Raw genomic sequence first — 21987 nt, forward strand, 5'->3', positions numbered from 1 at the left:
AGGGACTCCATAGGAACAGATCGCATCCCTGATAACAGCACAGAGGCACAACTGGAACTGCCACTGCCTCAAAGCTCCAGGGACCCGGGTACGATCCTCACCATGGGTCCTGTCTGTGTGCATTTTGCGTGTTGTCCTTGTGGACCACATGGGTTTCTTCCAAGTGCTCTGGTTTCCTCCCACATCCCAAATACATGCAGGTTTGTACGTTAATTGGCCTCTGTAAATTGGCCCGAATGTTTAAGGAGTGGATGGGAAAGTGGGATAACATGGAACTGGAGTGATTGGATGATTGATGGTCAGTGAGGATTCAGTGGGCTGAAATGCCTGTTTTACTGCTTATATCTTTGAACGAAATTGCAGAAAAAAACTTTACCTTGGATGTGCATGCAATGTTTCCCTATTATCTAATCTATATTGACACTTATTCTGCACGCACATCAGTAAATTTCAGTAATTGCAAAGGCAACAAGATATCTTGCATGCTTAGCAGCAAATAAGAAAGGACGTTTTCAGGAAAGAAAAGCAATCATGGTTAAAAAAAACTGCCTTTTTATAACTGCGCACCAAGAGCTGTGTCCTTGAGTAACAGAAAGAGGTCAATTAAAATAAAAACAGTTCTCAGCTCACGCATGCAACTGCATTTAATGAGATCAGGCAGACAAGGCAACTTGTGTTTTAACTGGCCCCGTGTAAGGAAAGTAGCTAAGATTCTGATGGAAAAAAAGCATCGAAGGTGGGAGGGGAAACGGGAAGTGTTCAGAATAGTTTGCAGTCAGCACCATGACTCTCTGTTCTACTATGAGGCTATTCCCGTCAGATTTATCCATTAATAATCGTGCGAGTTTGTAGGTTAATTGGCCTCTGTAATTGCCCTTAGTGTGTAGGGAATGGATGAGAAAGTGGGATAACATAGAACTAGTGTGAACGGGAGATCAATGGTCAGTGTAAACTTGGTGGGCCGAAGGGCCTGTTTCTTTTAGTTCTCCATTTTATAGGGACATATCTATAGGGCTAATCGAGACATTACTGTACTTTGCAATTACAAAATATGTATTTTCAAACACTCCCCCACTGAAAACATAACGTTGCATTTTATTTAAATAGTTTCTACCAATTCACAACCCTTCAATCCTTTTGTCTTACTCCTTCTGTCTTTTCATCCCTGGCCTTTAACCAACCATCTGCCTATCAACACCCTCCCGTTACCTGTACCCACCCATCAATCGCCAGGCTTTGTCCCGCCCTCCCTCTACAATCAGTCCGAAGAAGGGTTCCAACCCGAATTGTCACCTATCCATGTTCTCCAGATATGCTGCCTGACCCCCAGCGTTACTCCAACACTTTGTGTCTTTATTTCTACTCAATGTTTACTTTAATATTAAAGAATTGCTCACCAATGGATGACACAGCTGTAGTTAAATCATCAGAAACTTTCTTAGGTTTACTAGCAGAAAAAAAGTTTTTCAACTGCATGAAATGTGAAAAGATTCTTCCTTAATTGACACAAGTTAATAAAATGTCCAAAGAATGTCAAACGCGTTTGGTTATAAAAGTTTCAAGCACGTAGTACCTGCTCTGCCACAGAAGCAGCAGAATGCAATGGGTGATTACACAGATGAGAATGGTTTCAGTGATTACTGAACAGTTAAATCTTCCAGAAATTTTAATAAGGATGATTAAAGTTGTTGGTATGAGATCTGCAGTAAAAGATTAAACTCTGTTGCTAAGCAATGCAGCTCAAAAGGCACACAGCTGGTAACTCACAACCAGTTAGTTGCTTTGCTCCTAATTTGGAAAGAACAACTTGAATTAACGAGAAATTCTGGTAATTTTAGGTATTTTAAAAGGAGGAGCATCTTAATGAACTGATTCAACAAATTATTTTTGTTGGATGTAAGGAACAACAGCTGCTATCATTTTGGTTGCAACGTCATATGCAAGACATGGACACCTTGGTGTTTTCAGAAGATTGATTTGTTAATAGGAATACAATGATACAGATAATGCTAAATTTCTCATGTGACAAGTGTTTAACAGTTTGAAATGTTAAAAATTATTTTCATAAACGTATAATTATATCAGGGACAGGAAAAATACCATATTTTGACAAGTACACTGATCTGGTTATCTATAAATGCATGTTAAGAGAAGGAATTCATAAGTTATCACTAAGTATTTGTTATCATAGAAATATCATAAACAGGGAAAATGGAAGACAACATTTCTGTTTTAGGTTTTAAATGTAAAAAAGCCAAATTAGTACAATAAAATGTAACATCCAGGTTCAGTTTCCTCCCTCCAACCATCAGGCTATTAAACACTACAACCAAATAGGCACCAAACTATATATATATACACACACATGGGGACCAGATTTTTTACTTTGCATTACTATTGTCTATTTATTTGTCTGTTTTTTTTAATATACTGAATTTTTTTGTTGGTTATTATGGGTTTCATTGTAATATGTTTAAATATCTGTTGTTCTGCTACGTAAGAATATCATGTTCATACGTTCATAAGTTTTAGGAGCAGAATTAAGCCATTCAACCCATCAAGTCTACTCCCCCATTCAATCATGGCTAATCTATCTTTCCCTCTCAACCCCATTCTCCTGCCTTCTGCCCATAACCGCTGACATCCGTACTAATCAAGAATCTGTCAATCTCCATCTTAAAAATATCCATTGACCTGGCCACCGCAGCCGTCTGTGGCAATGAATTCCACAGATTCCCCCACCATTACAATGTTCCGTTTCGAGACATATGAAAATAAAACACTTAGGACTCTTAAAACTACATTAAATGTACAGTTGCTGTTAAAATAATGTTCTCTTGAACAAATGTCACTTGTTTACGTTTACCTTGTAGGAGTAAGGATGTGACTACTGAGAGACTGTGTAAGTATTGAGACACGTACCTTGCTGAATTATAGACAGCAGCTGCTGCCTTGCAATGATCCGGCTCATTCTGTACTGGGAACGGCGTTGTGATCGATCCAGTCTCAGGTACATATCCTGGCCCTGGGGTGACAGGGAACTCAGGCAGACACAGCCAGAACTTGGTGATAGAGGCACCTCCATCAGCTTAGCTGCGGACAATGCGTTGAGTACGCGTTCCCTTCGCCTCGCTAGGGGGACGGGTGCACAGAGTAAGCGGCCGCCCGCCGAGCACAGACGGCGAGCAGGGCTGAACTGTGAAAAGTTGAAGCGGACTTCTGCAAAGGGGAGTAACTGTATGTCAGATTGCCAACTCGTGCATCACATGACTGGGAGCAACCAGTGGACGAGAGAGCAAACCATTTGATTACAAGTTAGTCACACGGCAAGCTGTTTGTCATCTTATATAATAGTGGAAAAAAACATAACAGTCAACCACATACCTTAGACTTGACTCGGCACTAACAAAGCGTGTGACGAGATTTGAAAGCACTTTGACAGGGTTAGACTACCCCGGGCAATGCTTTTAGTTGTTAAGAAGGAACTGCAGATGCTGGAAAATCGAAGGTAGACGGAAGGGCTGGAGAAACTCAGCGGGTGCAGTTGCTTTTAGTTAATGCTTAAAGTAATTTTTTCAACGAGTATAACACAGTGGCATTAAATGGGGTAATTTGACGTTAGTCTTAAGCAGAAACACGACCAGAGCCATCTTCCTTGTCTTACAGGATCAACCCATCTTGCTGATACTTTTAGAATTACGTAATTTTGAATGAGTATTATTGAAGACTGTTTTACTATCATATATCCCGAAACGAAACAATTAAATTCTTACTTGCAGAATTATTAATTAATAATTTAAGAAGAATTTAAATATTTTCAGTAACTAGCTGCGTTATGAATTAAGAGCATTAATTTCAAAATGAGGTTTTATTTTTTTTTTAGAGAAACAGCATGGAACCAGGCCCTTCGGCCCACCAACATGCTGACCATCGATCACCCGTTCTCACTAGTTCTATGTTATTCCACTTTGTCATCCGCTCAATACACACTAGGGTCCATTTTTACAGAGGCCAATTAACCTACAAATCCGCACGTCTTTGAGATGTGGGAGGAAACTGGAGCGTCCAGAGGAAACCCACACAGTCACCGGGAGAACGTGAAACTCCATACAGACAGTACGCGAGCTCAGGATCGAACCCGGGTCATGGGTGCTGTGAGGCAGCAGCTGTACCCGCTGATACTTTGTTTTACTTGATAGTTTGTCACCACACAATCACGGAAGCAAACGGAGTATCATAATTGGTCTTATTTACAGATAATTAAAGCAGGAATTAATCAGCGAGCATGCCAAGCTGGTGAATAATTCATGGAGGAGACCATTTCATAACTCCATTGTTTCAGCAAACTTTCAGCTGGAAGCTGGAATCTCACCTGCCAAAGGCAGTGTGCATATTTAATTAATCACAACCAGCCGAGTGCTGGAGGGTGGTGCGGTGATAGGTAACAACATGCCTGCAAAGGAATTTGGGCAGGAGCTTTTTATGTTCCCTCTTTCGCTGCTCCACAACCAAATGTTATGACAAAACAAGTTCTGATAGTAGCTGACTTCAAGGAAAAATCAATTGATAGTTTAGTTTAGTTTATTGTCACGTGTGCCGAGGTACATTGATAAACTTTTTGTTGCACGCGTGTCAGTCATTGGAGAGGCTATACGTGATTACTATCGAGCCGTCCACAGTGTACAGATACATGATAGAGGGAATAATGATGGGAGAGGAGAGAAGAGGGATTATGATTCATCCTTAATTATGCTAGTGGGCTTTTCTAAGCAGCGAGAGGTGTAAATGGGGTCAATAGAAGGGAGAAAGGGTTTGTGTAAAGGGGCTGTCCCACTGCGGCGACCTAATCCGCGAGTTCAGAAGAGTTTGCCTTCGACTCATACACAGCATGGTCGGCACGAGGTTCTAGGAGGTCTTTGTAACTCTCCTTCATGCTCGAGAGTAGTCCCCGCATACTCGAGGCCTCAGCTAGTTTGCGGTGTATTTTTCAACATTTTTCAACGAGTAAAAAAAGTCGCCATGGAAAAAAATCAATATTTTTTTCACTCGTAGGTTTAGTCGAAGTAGGTCGTAGTAAGTCAGCATGTTATTTGTAGGTAATAGAGGGTAGTCAAAGGTAATCGTAGATAGTCTTCAACATAGTCGAAGGGAGGTCGAAGGAGATCGAAGGAGGTCGTCTTCACTCTCCACTATTCGGTGTCCAATTTTCCCGAAGCTAGTCGAAGCTAGTCCTCAACATAGTCGAAGGAGGTCTTCTACATAGTCGAAGGAGGTCTTCAACATGACACTTTTTCAAACTCTCCTAAACACTTCCAAACTTGCCAATTAGGTCGCCGCAGTGGGACAGCCCCTTAACCCCAGTAATTGTATCCTCAGCAATTTCTTGTTGTTTTGGATGGGACTGTTCCCTAACCATGCTGTTATTATGGAGTTATGGAGCATGCTGTATTAAAATTAACTGTTGCATTTTCTAATCAGAACTGTACAGTATTTTGAAATGTCCAGTGATTGTAAAAGGCGCTGTGTGCATACTTGTCTTTTCTTTATCGACAGAAACCAGAGGGGGACTAATATCCTTGCGGCCAGGTTTACAAGTGCTACTAGGGAGGTTTTAAACTAGACTGGCAGGGGCACGGGATCAAATGCTGCAGTGAGGCAGGTGAGAGGCTGGAAATTGATGCAGAAGGCAGTGAGTTCAGTAGACAGGACAGGCCAGAGCATGGGAGGGAGCGATGAAAGTGTTGGATTAAATTAAATTAATTTCAACGCAAGAGGCCTGAGGGGTACTGGCACAGTGGACGGCACAGTGGCACAGAGGTAGAGTGGTCGCCTCACAGCGCCAGAGACATGGGTTCAGTCCTGATTATGAGTGCGGTGTGTACGGAGCTTCTACTCACCCTGACCACGTGGGTTTTCCCCAGGTGCTCCCGTTACCTTCCACATTCCAAAGATGTACAGGTTTGTAGGTTAATTGCTTCGGTAAAATTGTAAATTGTCCCTAGTGTGTAGGATAGTGCTAGTGTACGGGGTGAACGCTGCTCGGCGAGGACTCGGTGGGCCGAAGTGCCTGTTTCCGCCCTGTATATCTAAAGTCTAAAGTCTACAATATTAAATAGCATTTACAGCAGAGATAAAGTAAGCCTTGTCCACATTGTCATGTGACCAACCCTACATAGTTCTACCTACTAGTGCAACTAGACTAGTCAATTGGACTATTGTATGTTGTTTATATGGACAATATTGTCAGTTGCCTCTCTGTTCCCTGCCTGGAATTGTAGAGTTACAGAGTCATACACCACGGAAACAGACCCTTCAGCCCAGCTCTTCAGTCTATGCTGATGATTGTCCCATCTGATGACCCAAAGGGCCTATTGCCATGCTGTATCTTTTAATCAATCTGTACACCTTCTTCTTTGCTGGTCTGACATACTACAACAGGATTCCAGCCAGTTGGAGTGAAAATTCACAAGAATTCAAAATAATCTGAAGTAGAATGTGAAACCCGCAGGATTCTGATTCAGCACTTCCTGACAGCACAAAATAAAATGAATCAGCAATTAAGAGCAAAGCCAAGTGCAAAATCCTGATTTTCATCTCAGCCTGACTTGCTGGCACCTCATCCGTTGATCAGCTTTTGCATTCTTTGGCTAAATTAGCAGCATTGGTTGCCAAACACAACACAGTAGCAACCTGCAGTTGGGTGCAGCACTAGATAAAGCAACCCTACTCCCAATTCCTCTGTCTATGTCGCATCTGCACCCAAGATGAGGTGTTCCATACCAGGATATCCGAGATGTCCTCATTCTTCAGGGAACGTTGGTTCCTCTGCTCTATCATTGATGGTGCCTTCACATGTGTCTTCTTGGTACCTCGCAGCTCCACTCTTGCTCCCCCTCTCCAGTCGCATAAGGGACAGAGTCCCCTAGTTCTCACACTTCATCCCATCAGCCGTCGCACACAACACATACGCCTCCATTTTCACCACCTCCAACGGGATCCCACCACTAGTCATATCTTCTCATCTCCACCCCTTTCTGCAGCGACTGAGAGACCATCCATAAGGAGTCTGAATCTGAATCTGAATCTCCACAACTCCTTGGTTAACATCCCTTCCCACCCAAACCATCCTCTCCCCAAGTACCTTCCACTGCATCGGCAGGAGATGCAAAACATACCCCTATACCTCCTCCCTCGACTCTGTCCAGAGACCCCGATAGCCCTTTCAGGTGAGTCGGAGGTTCACTTGCACCTCCTCCAACCTGATCTACTTTATCCATTGTTCCAGGTGAGGACTCTTATATTTTGGCGAGACCAAGCACAGACTGGGCGATTGTTTCGCTGAACACCTTCGCTCAGTGCACCTTGGAACCTGATCTCTTGGTTGCCAAATATTTTAACTCCCCATCCAATTCCCATACTGACCTTTCTGTCATGGGCCTTCTCCATTGTCAGAGTGAGGCTAAATGCAAATTGGAGGAACAGCATCTCATAATTTGTTTGGGCAAGTTACAGCCCAGTGGTATGAGTATTGATTTCTCTAACTTCAAGTAACCCTTGCATCTCCTCTCTCTCTGTTCCTCCGCCACCCTAGTCGCTGTACGTGTTTCACACTCATCCTGTTGAGTTTGATGTCTGTATAACTCTTTACCACCTAGCCCACAACCAACAATGGACCATTGTGGGCTCCACCTTTCATTGATCATCGTTACTTTTTTGCATATCTTTCATCAAATTGTTCTATATCTCTCAATATCACAGTCTCTATCTCTTGTTTCCCTTTCCCCTGACTCTGAATCTGAAGAAAGGTCTCGACCCAAAAGGTTACCTATTCCTTTTCTCCAGAAATGCTGCCTGTCCTACTGAGTTACTCCAAGTTGGTTTGTGTGATGGTCTGGGCTGCGTCTACAATTTACTGCAATTTCTTAAGGTCTTGGATAGAGCTGTTCCCAAACCAAGCTGTGATGCATCACGATAAAATACTTCATATGGCGCATCTGTGGAAGTTAGTGAGAGTTGTTAGGAACATACTAAACATCCTAAGCCACCTCAGAAAGTAGAGGCATTGGTGTGCTTTCTTGGTTGTTGCTTCTATATGAGTGGTCCAGGAAAAGTTGTTGGTATATTTACTCCTAGGAATTTGAAGCTTTTAACCACCTCTACTTCAACGCCTTCAATGCAAACTGGGGTATGTGTACCGCGTCACTTCCTGAAGTCGATCACTATCTCCTTGGTCTTGCTGACATTGAGAGAAAGGTTGTTAACTCGACACCAGGACACGAGGTTCTCAATCTCCTACCTGAACTCCGTCTCATCATTATTTGATATCCGTCCCATAATGGTGATGTCGTTTGCGAATTTGTAGATTTACTTACGAGTTGTACCTTGCTGGACTGTATGCTTTTTACTTGTATTCTTTTAACCAGCTAGCGTTGCCTCCAGCTGTGGCAATGTCCTAACAGCTGGACTGCTTCATGCTGCCAACAGGCAGTTATTCAGCCCAGTGGTGCAATACTCAATAATGCTGTAGTCACAGGTGCTGGAATCATGAGCAAAATACAAAGTACTGGAGGAACTCAGCGGGTCAAGCAACGTCTGTGGAGGGAATGGACAGGTGACGTTTCATGTCGGGACCTTCCCGAATCGGGATCCTTCTTCAGACTGATTATTAATGGGTAAGGCATAAAAAAAGCACAAAGTGCTGGAGGATCTCAGCTGGTCAGGCAGCATTTGTGGAGGGAATAGATAGGCGATTTTTCAGGTCCCAACCCGAAACATTGTCTGTCCATTTCCTCCACAGATGCTGCCTCACCCGCTGAGTTCCTCCAGCACTTTGCATTTTGCTCAAATACATTCACTTTAACCACCTTGACTCTATACACTTTAATAGCCTCACTTCATAAATATCAGTCTTAGTCCTGATATTTTCAACTATAGTTTATTGTTTATGAGCTATGATTTCTTTAATTCAGTCCTAAGTTATAAAATTATGTCCCTGCCAGAGGAAATAGCTTATACAATCAAATCATTTCTATCTTCTAAATCCAGGCACTATAAACACAGTTAGTTTCATCAACCCCCTGGAACCCTTTCAGTTGAATAATTTACAATAAAGTTATCCTGTGAATATTGTAGAGACAGTTACTGATATAGCATTGGTGGTTCATGTTATTACGAGTCTGACACCTAACAACAACAAACTGCATTTATTAAGCTGCTATAAAACCCTGAAACATCAGGAAGACGCAAGAAAATATAGATATATTTAACATAGTGAAAGGGTATTAAATATTAATCCATCCTCTGGTGTTAACGGCAAGAATATAGAACAGTACAATACAGAAACAGGCCCTTCGGCCCACAATGTCCATGCCGAACATGATGCCAAAATAAACTCATCTCCGCTGCCTGCACATGATCCATATCCCCCATTCCCTGCATATCATAGAAACATAGAAAATAGGTGCAGGAGGAGGCCATTCGGCCCTTTGAGCCAGCACCGCCATTCATTGTGATCATGGCTGATCGTCCCCTATCAATAACCCGTGTCTGCCTTCTCCCCATATCCCTTGACTCCACTAGCCCCTAGAGCTCTATCTAACTCTTTCTTAAATCCATCCAGTGACTTGGCCTCCACTGCCCTCAGTGGCAGGGAATTCCATACATTCACAACTCTCTGGGTGAAAAAGTTTTTTCTCACCTCAGTCTTAAATGACCTCCCCTTTATTCTAAGACTGTGGCCCCTGGTTCTGGACTCACCCAACATTGGGAACATTTTTCCTGCATCTAGCTTGTCCAGTCCTTTTATAATTTTATATGTTTCTATAAGATCCCCCCATGTCCCCCATGTCCATGGGCCTTTCTAAAAATCTGTTAAACGCTACCATCGTATCTGCCTCCATTACCACCCCTGGCAGTGTGTTCCAGACACGCACGACTCTCTGTAAACAAACTCGCCCCGCACATTTCCTTTAAACTTTGCCCCTCATCTTAAAGCTGTGCCCTCTCATCTTTGACATTTTTATTATTGTGGAAACCATGGACATGGGAACCTGTGCAACAATTATTAGTTAAATCAATATTTAGCATTGGCATTAAGAGCCCATATCTTGTACAATTATTATTTATTATTTGGGCTTCTGAGTTTGTTGGAAGATCTTTGGTCTGGTGTCCCCCTACTGGCCGTAGAAAAAACTGTCGGGAAATCTCACATTCCCTCATCGGGTTCTCAATATCACTTTCACAGTTTAATATTTCCCCGGAACAATAACAAATTGTTATTGTATTTTGAATGCTGCAATTATTTAGACAACTCCAATTTCATCAAAGAAACCACCGTATCACATACCAGGAGAGTGCAGTAGTGGAGGTTTACGGGTATAACCTGAGCCCTGTCCCCTGTCTGCTAGTGTTCATATACACAGTGTAACAAAAGGCAACAATAGAACAGAAACCTGGCTAATTCGAGTCTCTGCTTCCCACACGTCCCATTCCTGAGATAGTTGTTGCAAGCTGATGATATATTAGAGATCCATTTTAGCTGAGAGAACTCGGGTGAGACAGGAGCAATGGTGGTTTCAACCACAGCCCTGATCTGAACACTATCTTTCCATTGCAGAGAACCAGAGAATAAGTTACATCAGTTCCCACATTGCACCTCCACAAATAGAAAAAGGACACAAAGAACTGGAGTAGCTCAGTGGGCCAGGCAGCATCTCTGGAGAACATGGATAAGTGAAGTTTTGGGTCGGGACCCTTCTTCAGACTGTCCACTCCAAAATCTCTCAAGATATTCCTACTTTAAAGAAGTGTCTGAAGAAGGGTCCCAACCCAAAACGTCACCTATCCATGTTCTCCTGAGATTCTGCCTGACCTGCTGAGTTACCCAATACTCGTGACTGTTTCCTCTACATCCTACTCAGAGTGAACATTATACGGAGCCATATCTTGAAATCCTGTTAGTTTTTAGCCCATTACAACTGCTCAACTTAATTCTTCTCAGCAGAGGGTAGAAGACCAGCAGGGGGAGTCCAGTCTGAAGAAGGGTCCCAAACTGAAACGCCATCTGTCCATTCCCTCCACAGATCCCCCCCCATGTTTTGTAATCCGGATTTTGAAATTTGGTGGAAAAAAAATCTATTAAAAATCTCCCCTTTCCGCGAGATAGTGGGGGTGGGACTGATGATCAAGGATTGGATGAGAGAGAGTGTTCAAAAGGGAACTGCAGATGCTGGAATATCGAAGGTACACAAACTTGCTGGGGAAACTCAGCGGGTGCAGCAGCATCTATGGAGCAAAGGAAATAAGCGACGTTTCGGGCCGAAACCCTTCTTCAGACTGATGGGGGGTGGGGAAAGAAAGAAGGAAAAAGGGAGGAGGAGGAGGAGCCCGAGGGCGGGCGGATGGGAGGGTGGGAGGAGACAGCTAGAGGGTGAAGGAAGGGGAGGAGACAGCACAGGCTAGCCAAATTGGGGGAATTCAATGTTGATGCCATAAGGACGCAAGGACCCCAGACGGAATATGAGGTGCTGTTCCTCCAATTTCCGCTGTTGCTCACTCTGGCAATGGAGGAGACCCAGGACAGAGAGTTCGGATTGGGAATGGGAGGGGGAGTTGAAGTGCTGAGCCACCGGGAGGTCAGGTAGGTTATTGCGGACTGAGCGGAGGTGTTCGGCGAAACGGTCGCCCAACCTACGCTTGGTCTCACCGATGTAAATCAGCTGACATCTAGAGCAGCGGATGCAGTAGATGAGGTTGGAGGAGATACAGGTGAACCTTTGTCGCACCTGGAACGACTGCTTGGGACCTTGAATGGAGTCGAGGGGGGAGGTGAAGGGACAGGTGTTGCATTTCTTGCGGTTGCAACGGAAAGTGCCCGGGGAGGGGGTGGTGCGGGAGGGAAGGGAAGAATTGACGAGGGAGTTGCGGAGGGAGCGGTCTTTGCGGAAGGCAGACATGGGGGGAGATGGGAAGATGTGGCGAGTGGTGGGGTCACGTTGGAGGTGGCGGAAATGGCGGAGGATTATGTGTTGTATTTGCCGGCTGGTGGGGTGAAAGGTGAGGACCAGAGGGACTCTGCCCTTGTTGCGTGTGCGGGGATGGGGAGAGAGAGCAGTGTTACGGGGTATGGATGAGACCCTGGTGTGAGCCTCATCTATGGTGGCGGAGGGGAATCCCCGTTCCCTGAAGAACGAGGACATTTCCGATGCCCTGGTATGAAATGTCTCATCCTGGGAACAGATGCGGCGTAGGCGGAGGAATTGGGAGTAGGGGATGGAGTAATTACAGGGGGCAGGGTGGGAAGACGTGTAGTCCAGATAGCCATGTGAGTCAGTGGGTTTGTAATGTATGTCGGTCAGGAGTCTGTCCCCTGCGATGGAGATGGTGAGGTCAAGGAATGGTAGGGAAGTGTCGGAAATCATCCAGGTGTATTGGAGTGCCGGATGGAAGTTGGTGGTGAAGTGGATGAAGTCAGTCAGTTGTGTGTGGGTGCAGGAGGTGGCACCAAAGTAGTCGTCAATGTAGCGGAGGTAGAGGTCGGGGATGGGGCCCTGGTACGCATCGAACAAGGATTGTTCAACGTACCCGACAAAGAGTGCCCCACCGAACTCATCTCCACATACCTTGACTCCATCCTATCCCCCTTGGTCAAATCCCTCCCCACCTATGTTCTAGACACCTCAGACACTCTCCGCCGCCTCCACGCATTCCACTCTCTGGGCCCTCACCCCCTCATCTTCACCATGGATGTCCGGTCACTCTACACCTCCATCCCCCACCAGGATGGCCTCAGAGCCCTCCGGTTCTTCCTCGACCAGAGGAGCAACCTATACCCAGCCACTGACACTCTCCTCCGCTTAGCGGAGTTGGTCCTCACCCTCAATAACTTTACATTTGACTCCTCCCATTTCCTCCAAACACAAGGCGTAGCTATGGGCACACGCATGGGCCCCAGCTACGCCTGCCTCTTTGTCGGGTACGTTGAACAATCCTTGTTCGATGCGTACCAGGGCCCCATCCCCGACCTCTACCTCCGCTACATTGACGACTGCTTTGGTGCCACCTCCTGCACCCACACACAACTGACTGACTTCATCCACTTCACCACCAACTTCCATCCGGCACTCCAATACACCTGGACGATTTCCGACACTTCCCTACCATTCCTTGACCTCACCATCTCCATCGCAGGGGACAGACTCCTGACCGACATACATTACAAACCCACTGACTCACATGGCTATCTGGACTACACGTCTTCCCACCCTGCCCCCTGTAAAGACTCCATCCCCTACTCCCAATTCCTCCGCCTACGCCGCATCTGTTCCCAGGATGAGACATTTCATACCAGGGCATCGGAAATGTCCTCGTTCTTCAGGGAACGGGGATTCCCCTCCGCCACCATAGATGAGGCTCACACCAGGGTCTCATCCACTCAGTACTGCTGTAGCTTTGGGAGCAACAACAGCGGACGTGAGCACACAGTTAGCTGCAGACTCCGCCCAGGACAGGAAGGCTCTGCAGGAACGGAAGGGACGTCACGACCGCGGTGCCACAGGTGCTGTCGCCGAGGGAGGACGGACGGAGCCGCGGCTCGAGAGACTCGAGAGACTAACAGAGACTAACAGAGGCAAAGAGGTTTGCCACGCACTGCAAGGGAGCAGTGGACCAGACAGGAAGAGCGGAAGGAATTACCACTAGACAGCCAAACCAGTAGGTAATTTACGGCTGGGGTGAGTACTTTCCCATTTATAGGAGGTAGGATTATATAAATAAGGGGTGTATCAATACAGTAGGGGATTCTTAAATAGGACCAGTTAATTACTTATATAAGTTGGGCGGTCAGGAGATGTGCCAATACTGCGAGATGTGGGAATTTGTCGACACCATTGATGTAGAAGATCCCTACAGCTGCAGTAAGTGTTTGAGGCTAGAGGAACTCCAGCTCCGCATTGATGAGCTGGAGACCCAACTTCATACGCTGCGGTACATCAGGGAGGGGGAGTATTACCTGGATGTTTTGTGCCAGGGGATGGTCACACCGACCAGTTTAACTAATTCAGTAGGCAGTGAGCAAGGAAAGGAAGGTGTGGCCATAAGCGAGGCAGGTAGGGGGAACCAGGAGGAGATGCGGCAGGAGCCACAGCCCTTGTCCCTGACGAGCATGACCGAGGCTCTTACTCAATGTAAGGACGGGATCAGGGGCTGTGGGAGGGATGAGCAACCTGGCTGCAGCACCGTGGATCAGGAGGCCATTCAAGAGGGGGGAGTTAGAAGAAATGCCGTAGTGATAGGGGATAGTATTATTCGGGGGGTAGATAAGGTTCTCTGCGGCCAGCAGAACATGTCCCGAAGGCTGTGTTGCCTACCCGGTGCTAGGGTTAAGGATATCTCTGCGATGCTGGAGAGAAATTTGCAGTGGGAGGGGGAGGATCCAGTGGTCGTGGTCCATGTGGGGACCAATGACATAGGAAGGACGAGGAAGGAGGATCTGCTGAAGGAGTTTGAGCAGTTAGGGAATAAATTAAAAAGCAGAACCTCGAGGGTACTGATCTCCGGATTGCTACCTGAGCCACGGGCCAAATCGGCGAGGGTACGTAAAATTAAAAAGCTAAATGCGTGGCTCAAAGACTGGTGTGGGAATAATGGGTTTGGTTTCTTGGGCCACTGGCACCAGTACTGGGACAGGGGGGATCTGTTCTGTAAGGACGGACTTCACCTGAACGGTGCTGGGACTGGGGTCCTGGCAAATCATATAACTAGGGCAGTAGAGAGGTCTTTAAACTAAGTAGCGGGGGGGAGGTATCAAGGGGGGTAATAACGGCAGGGGTAGAGGAAATAGAGCAGGGTATCAGTGGGGAAGCGGAAAGTCAAAATGTGACAGGAGACAGAATGTGTGAAGATAAAGCTCTAGATGTAAAAGGGGCAAAAACGGAAAGGAAGGGTAGTAAAAATCATCTGAAAGTGCTTTATCTAAATGCACGGAGTATTCGTAATAAGATAAATGAATTAACGGTGCAATTAAGTATATATAGTTATGATATCGTGGCCATTACGGAGACATGGCTGCAAGGGGATCAGGACTGGGAGTTAAATATAGAGGGGTACTCGACAATTAGGAAAGATAGACAGGAAAGAAAGGGAGGAGGGGTGGCCCTTTTAATAAGGGAGGGAATAACGGCAATAGAGAGGAAGGATATTGCGTTGAAGGATCAGGATAGTGAAACAGCTTGGGTACAGATAGAGAATAATAAGGGGAAAAAAACACTAGTGGGTGTAATTTATAGACCTCCAAATAGCTGTGACGCTGTTAGTCAGAACATAAATCTGCAAATAGTTGACGCATGTAAAAAGGGAACTGCTGTAATCATGGGGGACTTCAATTTTCATATTAATTGGGCAAACCAAACTGGGCAGGGTAGACTAGAGGAAGAGTTTATAGAATGTATTAGAGACGGGTTCCTAGAACAGTATGTCACAGAACCGACAAGGGGGGAGGCAATCTTGGATCTGGTCCTGTGTAATGAAGCAGGATTAATTAAAAATGTCATAGTTAGGGACTCGTTGGGAACAAGTGACCACAATATGGTCGAATTCCATATTCAAATAGAAGGGGAGCAGGTTGAAACTCAGGCTAGGGTGCTTAGTCTAAATAAGGGGGATTATGAAGGTATGAGGACTGAGCTGATCAAAGTTGACTGGGATAGCAGACTCAAGAATAAGACGGTACATGAGCAGTGGTGTACGTTTAAGGGTATACTGTATAACCTTCAAGAAAAATTTATTCCTATGAAGAAAAAAAGGGGTAAGGGTAAGAACAGTCAGCCATGGCTCAGTAAAACTATAAAGGATAGTATTCGGCTGAAGGCAAGGGCATATAAGGTAGCCAGAGATAGTGGGAGGGTAGAGGATTGGGAAGCATTTAAAGGTCAGCAAAAAATAACTAAGAGATTAATTAAGACGGGGAAAATAGACTATGAAAGGAATTTAGCGAACAACATAAAAACTAATAGTAAGAGTTTTTATAGCTATATAAAAAGAAAAAGGGTGGCTAAGGTGAACGTTGGTCCATTGGAGGGTGAGACTGGAGAGTTGTTGGTGGGGAACATGGAAATGGCAAAGGCATTAAACGAGTATTTTGTATCAGTCTTCACCATAGAAGACACAAAAAATATTCCAACGCTGGATAAACAGGGGGCGGTAGGAATGGAGGAGCTAAATACTATTAAGATCACCAAGGAGGTGGTATTAGGGAAATTAATGAGACTGAAGGAGGATAAATCCCCTGGGCCTGATGGATTACATCCAAGGGTCTTGAGGGAGATAGCGGTGGGGATTGTGGATGCATTGGTGATAATTTTCCAAAACTCCCTGGAGGCAGGAACGGTCCCAGTGGATTGGAAAATGGCCAATGTAACACCTATATTTAAAAAAGGAAGTAAACAGAAGGCGGGTAACTATAGACCGGTTAGTCTAACATCGGTGGTGGGTAAAATGTTAGAGACAATTATTAAAGAAACACTAACGGGGCACTTGGATAAACATGACTTCATCGGACAGAACCAGCATGGTTTTGTGAAGGGGAAGTCCTGTTTAACGAATCTGCTCGAATTCTTTGACAAGGACCCCAGTGCTGGGACCCCAGTTGTTCACAAATAGGTGGATAAAGGGGAACCGGTGGATGTGGTATACTTGGACTTCCAAAAGGCTTTTGACAAGGTGCCACATAAGAGACTATTGCTAAAAATAAAAAATTATGGGATTGGGGGTAATATATTAGCATGGGTAGAGGATTGGCTAACAAATAGGAAGCAGAGAGTGGGGATAAATGGTTCATACTCGGGATGGCAACCGGTAACTAGCGGGGTTCCGCAAGGGTCGGTGCTGGGACCCCAGTTGTTCACAATTTATATAAATGATTTGGAGGAGGGAACCAAGTGTAATATATCAAAATTTGCGGACGATACAAAAATGGGAGGAAAAGTAGGGGATGAGGAGGATAGGAAGAGTCTGCAAAAGGATATAGATAAGCTAGGTGAGTGGGCAACAACTTGGCAGATGAAATTTAATACTAATAAATGTGAAGTCATTCACTTTGGGAAAAAAAATGATAGGGCAAGTTATTTTCTAAATGAGGAGGAGCTGCGTTGTAATGCAACGCAAAGGGATCTAGGGGTATTAGTACATGAATCACTAAAAGTTAGTATGCAGGTGCAGCAAGCAATCAGGAAGGCCAATGGAGTTTTGGCCTTTATTGCTAGGGGGATTGAGTATAAAAACACGGAGGTCTTGCTGCAGCTGTACACAGTATTAGTGAGACCACATTTGGAATACTGTGTACAGTTCTGGGGTCCATACTTAAGAAAGGATGTACTAGCCCTGGAGGCAGTGCAGCGAAGGTTTACAAGATTAATTCCTGCAATGAGGGGATTGACATATGAGGAAAGGTTAAGTAGGCTGGAACTCTACTCTTTGGAGTTTAGAAGGATGAGAGGCGATCTCATTGAAACATATAAGATCGTGAGGGGCCTTGATCGGGTGGATGCACCGAGGATGTTCCCAATGATCGGGGAAACTAGAACTAGGGGACATAGTTGCAGAATAAGGGGTGGCTCTTTTAAAACTGAGATGAGGAAGAACTTCTTCACCCAGAGGGTGGTTAATTTATGGAATTCACTGCCCCAGGGAGCAGTGGAAGCAGAAACTTTAAATATATTTAAGACTAAAATAGATGGTTTTTTAGCTGCCAAGGGGATAAGGGGCTACGGGGAGAGGGCAGGGATATGGACCTAGGTATGGTTAGTATAGTAAGACCTGAGTGATCTCCTGGACAAGTGTCGATCGCCTGGATTGGGGTCGGAGAGGAATTTCCCGGATTTTTTTCCCGAATTGGACCTGGGTTTTTATCCGTTTTTTTGCCTCCCCCAGGAGATCACGAGGTTCTTGGGGTGGAGAGGGGTGATAGCGGTATAAATGGGAGGGTAGTGTCTTGTGTTCTGTGTCTTGTGTCTACTGTTTGTGGGTAAGTGTGTCTGTTTAGTGTTCAGCCATGAGCGAATGGCGGTGCGGGCTCGACGGACCTGGTGGTCTACTCTCGCACCTACTTTCTATGTTTCTATGTTTCTATACCCCGTAACACTGCTCTCTCTCCCCATCCCCGCACACGCAACAAGGGCAGAGTCCCTCTGGTCCTCACCTTTCACCCCACCAGCCGGCAAATACAACACATAATCCTCCGCCATTTCCGCCACCTCCAACGTGACCCCACCACTCGCCACATCTTCCCATCTCCCCCCATGTCTGCCTTCCGCAAAGACCGCTCCCTCCGCAACTCCCTCGTCAATTCTTCCCTTCCCTCCCGCACCACCCCCTCCCCGGGCACTTTCCGTTGCAACCGCAAGAAATGCAACACCTGTCCCTTCACCTCCCCCCTCGACTCCATTCAAGGTCCCAAGCAGTCGTTCCAGGTGCGACAAAGGTTCACCTGTATCTCCTCCAACCTCATCTACTGCATCCGCTGCTCTAGATGTCAGCTGATTTACATCGGTGAGACCAAGCGTAGGTTGGGCGACCGTTTCGCCGAACACCTCCGCTCAGTCCGCAATAACCTACCTGACCTCCCGGTGGCTCAGCACTTCAACTCCCCCTCCCATTCCCAATCCGACCTCTCTGTCCTGGGTCTCCTCCATTGCCAGAGTGAGCAACAGCGGAAATTGGAGGAACAGCACCTCATATTCCGTCTGGGGTCCTTGCGTCCTTATGGCATCAACATTGAATTCTCCCAATTTGGCTAGCCTGTGCTGTCTCCTCCCCTTCCTTCACCCTCTAGCTGTCTCCTCCCACCCTCCCATCCGCCCGCCCTCGGGCTCCTCCTCCTCCTCCCTTTTTCCTTCTTTCTTTCCCCACCCCCCATCAGTCTGAAGAAGGGTTTCGGCCCGAAACGTCGCCTATTTCCTTCGCTCCATAGATGCTGCTGCACCCGCTGAGTTTCCCCAGCTATTTTGTGTACCTTGGATGAGAGAGACATCGGTCAGCAGGCAATGGGGGGGAGGGGGGACATGATGATTCAGCGTGATGATTGGAAGAGGGAGGTGTCGGTCAGAGGCGGAAGTAGGGGGGTGGGACTGAGGATAAAGTGCGGTGATTGGAGGAGGGGGACGTCCTGGTGGAGCAAAGATCATAGAGCGGAGTTTGAATCGGCCCGTTCGCGTGGCCTTTCATCGCCTGCCGCGGCTTAAAATCGGCCGCGGGATCTTCCACCGCCCCGCGATCAAATTGCTGCATCGAGGCTCCCGATGTTGAAGCCCCCGCCGACGGATGGAAGATCCCGCAGCCGATTTTAAGCCGCGCCGGGCGATGAAAGGTACCACGAACGGGCCGATTCAAGCCCCACGATTCGGGGCGGACGAAGCTGCTGTTGCTGGAGTTCGGAGTCGGTCACCAACCAGGTCAGCTCCCGATGTTACCGTCCACAGGGCCCATGGCCGAAGCCCCCCGCGCGTGTGTGTGCACGTGCGGATCCAAGGAATTGTGGCCCCCCCATGTTTTGACAGCGATTTCCGAAATCCGGATTACAAACCCGGATATTCAATTCACTGACTAATGAAGGCCAATGTGCCAAAAGTCTTTTTGACCACCCTATCTACCTGTGATGCCACTTTCAACGAACTATGTAGCTGCACTCCTAGATCCCTCTGTTCAACAACACTCCCCAGAGTCCTACCATTTATTGTGTAGATTCTGCCCATGTTAGTGCTCCCAAAGTGCAACACCTCACATTTCTCTGTATTAAATTCCATCAACCATTCCTCAGCCCACCTGCCAAACCGATCAAGATCATGTAGCAATTTTTGACAGCTATCTTCACTATCCACAATACCACCCACTTCAGTACCATCTGCAAACTTGCTAACCATGCCATGTATGTGCTCATTGATATAGATGATAAACAGCAATGAGCCCAGCATGGAACCCTGAGGCACACCACTAATCACAGACCTCCGGTCGTAAAAGCAACCTTCCACCATCGCCCTCTGCTTCCTTCCATGAAGCCAATTTCGTATCCACTCAGCTATCTCTCCTTGAATCCCATGGGATCTAACCTTCCAGAGCAGCCTACCGTGTGGAACCTTGTCAAATGCCACACTAAAATGCATGTATACAACATCTACAGCTCTGCCTTCATCGACCTTTTTGGTCACATCTTCAAAAAATTCAATCAATTTTGTGAGACATGACCTCACCCTAATCAGCCCTTGTCCATCTAATGCATGTATATCTTATCCCTCAGCATACTCACTAGTACCTTTCTGACCACAGATGTTAATCTCACTGGCCTGTAGTTACCAGCCCTACTTGAATAGAGGCACAACATTTGCCTCCCTCAGTCTTCTGGCACCTCGCCTGTATTTAATGATGACTCATAAATCACAGCGAGAGCTCCTGCAATTTCCTCTCTAGCTTCCCACAGTGTCCTCGGATATATCTGATCAGGCCCGTGAGATTTGTCGACCTTCATATTTGTCAGGACCTTCAGCACATCTGCGACTGTAATACTGACTGTTCTCAAGACACTTCAAGTAACTGCGCCAAGATCCCCCGTCCTCCTGCCTTTCTCCACAGTAAAAACAGAGGAGAATTACTCATTGAGGACCTTCCCCATTTCCTCTGGCTCCACACAGAGCTGGCCACTTTGATTCCTGAGGGGTCCCACTCTCTCACTCTAGTTACCCTTTTCCCCTTTATGTGCTTGTAAAACCTCTTGGGATTATCCTTAATGCTCTCTGCCAGAGCTACCTTCTGTCCCCTTTTTGTCCTTCTGATTTCCATTTTTAGCTTACTCCATAGTTCCTGAAACGCCTATACCTGTCCCATGCCTCCTTACTCTTGACCAAAGCCTGTCATCCAGGCTTCCTTACATTTGCCTGCCTTGCCCTTCACTCTAATAGGGACATGTATGTCCTGAACTCTTGTCAGCACACTTTTAAAAACATCCCACTTTCCTGACTTTTCTTTTCCATCATAAAATCTACTCCAATTTATCTGAGCAAGTTCCTGTTTCATACCCTTAAAGTTAGCCTTGCCCCAATTTAGCATTTTAACTCGTGGGCCTGCTCTGTCCCATATCCATAATTATCTTAAACCTAATAGAACAGTGGGCACTGGTTCCAAAAGGCTCATGCACGAACACTTCATTCACTTGCCCCTCCCAATTTCCCAAGACTAGATCAAGAGTTGCCCTCTCCCATGTAGGGCCATGAATTTATTGCCGGAGAAAACTTTCCTGAACAAATTTGACAAATTCCACCCGGTCTAAACCTTTCACACTATGACATTCCCAATCAACCTTGGGAAAATTAAAATCCCTGACTATGACAACCATATTAGACCTGCAGCTAGTACAACCCCATCATCCCTTTCTTGTTCACACCTTCACTTCAACACCTCCAAGGTCAGACTCTATTACATTTGCTACAGTCACAATGTAATGGAATCTAACTCTGACAAGTGTGAGATGATGCACTTTGGTATGTCAAGCCAGGGCAAGACTTTTTCTGTAAATGGTAGAGCCCTGGAGTGTGTTGTGGAGCAGAGGGACCAAGGGATATAGGTACACAGTTCCCTGAAAGTGGGGACAAATGTAGACAGAGTTGTGAAGCAGGTGTTTGGCACGCTTGCCTTCATCTACAGGAGCTGGGACAGCAGCATAAGATGTTGGTGAGACCACATGTTGGTGAGACCAGCGCTAACTTTTAACACCGCGGAGCCTGGGATCTCTCGCCGAGATCGCCAGTGTCGGAGCTCCGACCAGCGCGGCCTGTGGACTTCGGGAACCGCGGTCTCCGGGGAGGAAGCGACCGTTCCAGACACTCCAAGCCGCTGAAGAGTGTTCTCCCGACGCCGGAACTCCATCATCCGGCGAGAAGGCCTGTAACATCGGACCGCCGTTGTGGCGACTGCGGAGGCCTCAAATAGGCCCTGACCTCGGGT

The 21987-nt window shown here is 46.3% G+C and overlaps 1 protein-coding gene across 4 annotated transcripts in view; it reads right to left on the minus strand.

The window, feature by feature from the left end:
- Positions 1-21987, minus strand: part of stard13 (StAR related lipid transfer domain containing 13) — a 363098-nt gene that overhangs the window by 107267 nt on the left and 233844 nt on the right. The window contains exon 1 of one of the 4 annotated variants that reach the window (XM_033022888.1): positions 2923-3235. The exons of the other annotated variants lie outside the window; for them this stretch is intronic. Within the exon in view, the coding sequence (XP_032878779.1) occupies positions 2923-3085 (163 nt within the window). The 5' untranslated portion in view covers positions 3086-3235. Of the gene's footprint in view, positions 1-2922; positions 3236-21987 lie in introns of those variants that run through there. 4 annotated transcript variants of the gene reach the window in all.

The sequence above is a fragment of the Amblyraja radiata genome, chromosome 6, assembly GCF_010909765.2.
Source record: "Amblyraja radiata isolate CabotCenter1 chromosome 6, sAmbRad1.1.pri, whole genome shotgun sequence".
In the NCBI taxonomy this organism is placed as follows: domain Eukaryota; kingdom Metazoa; phylum Chordata; class Chondrichthyes; order Rajiformes; family Rajidae; genus Amblyraja; species Amblyraja radiata.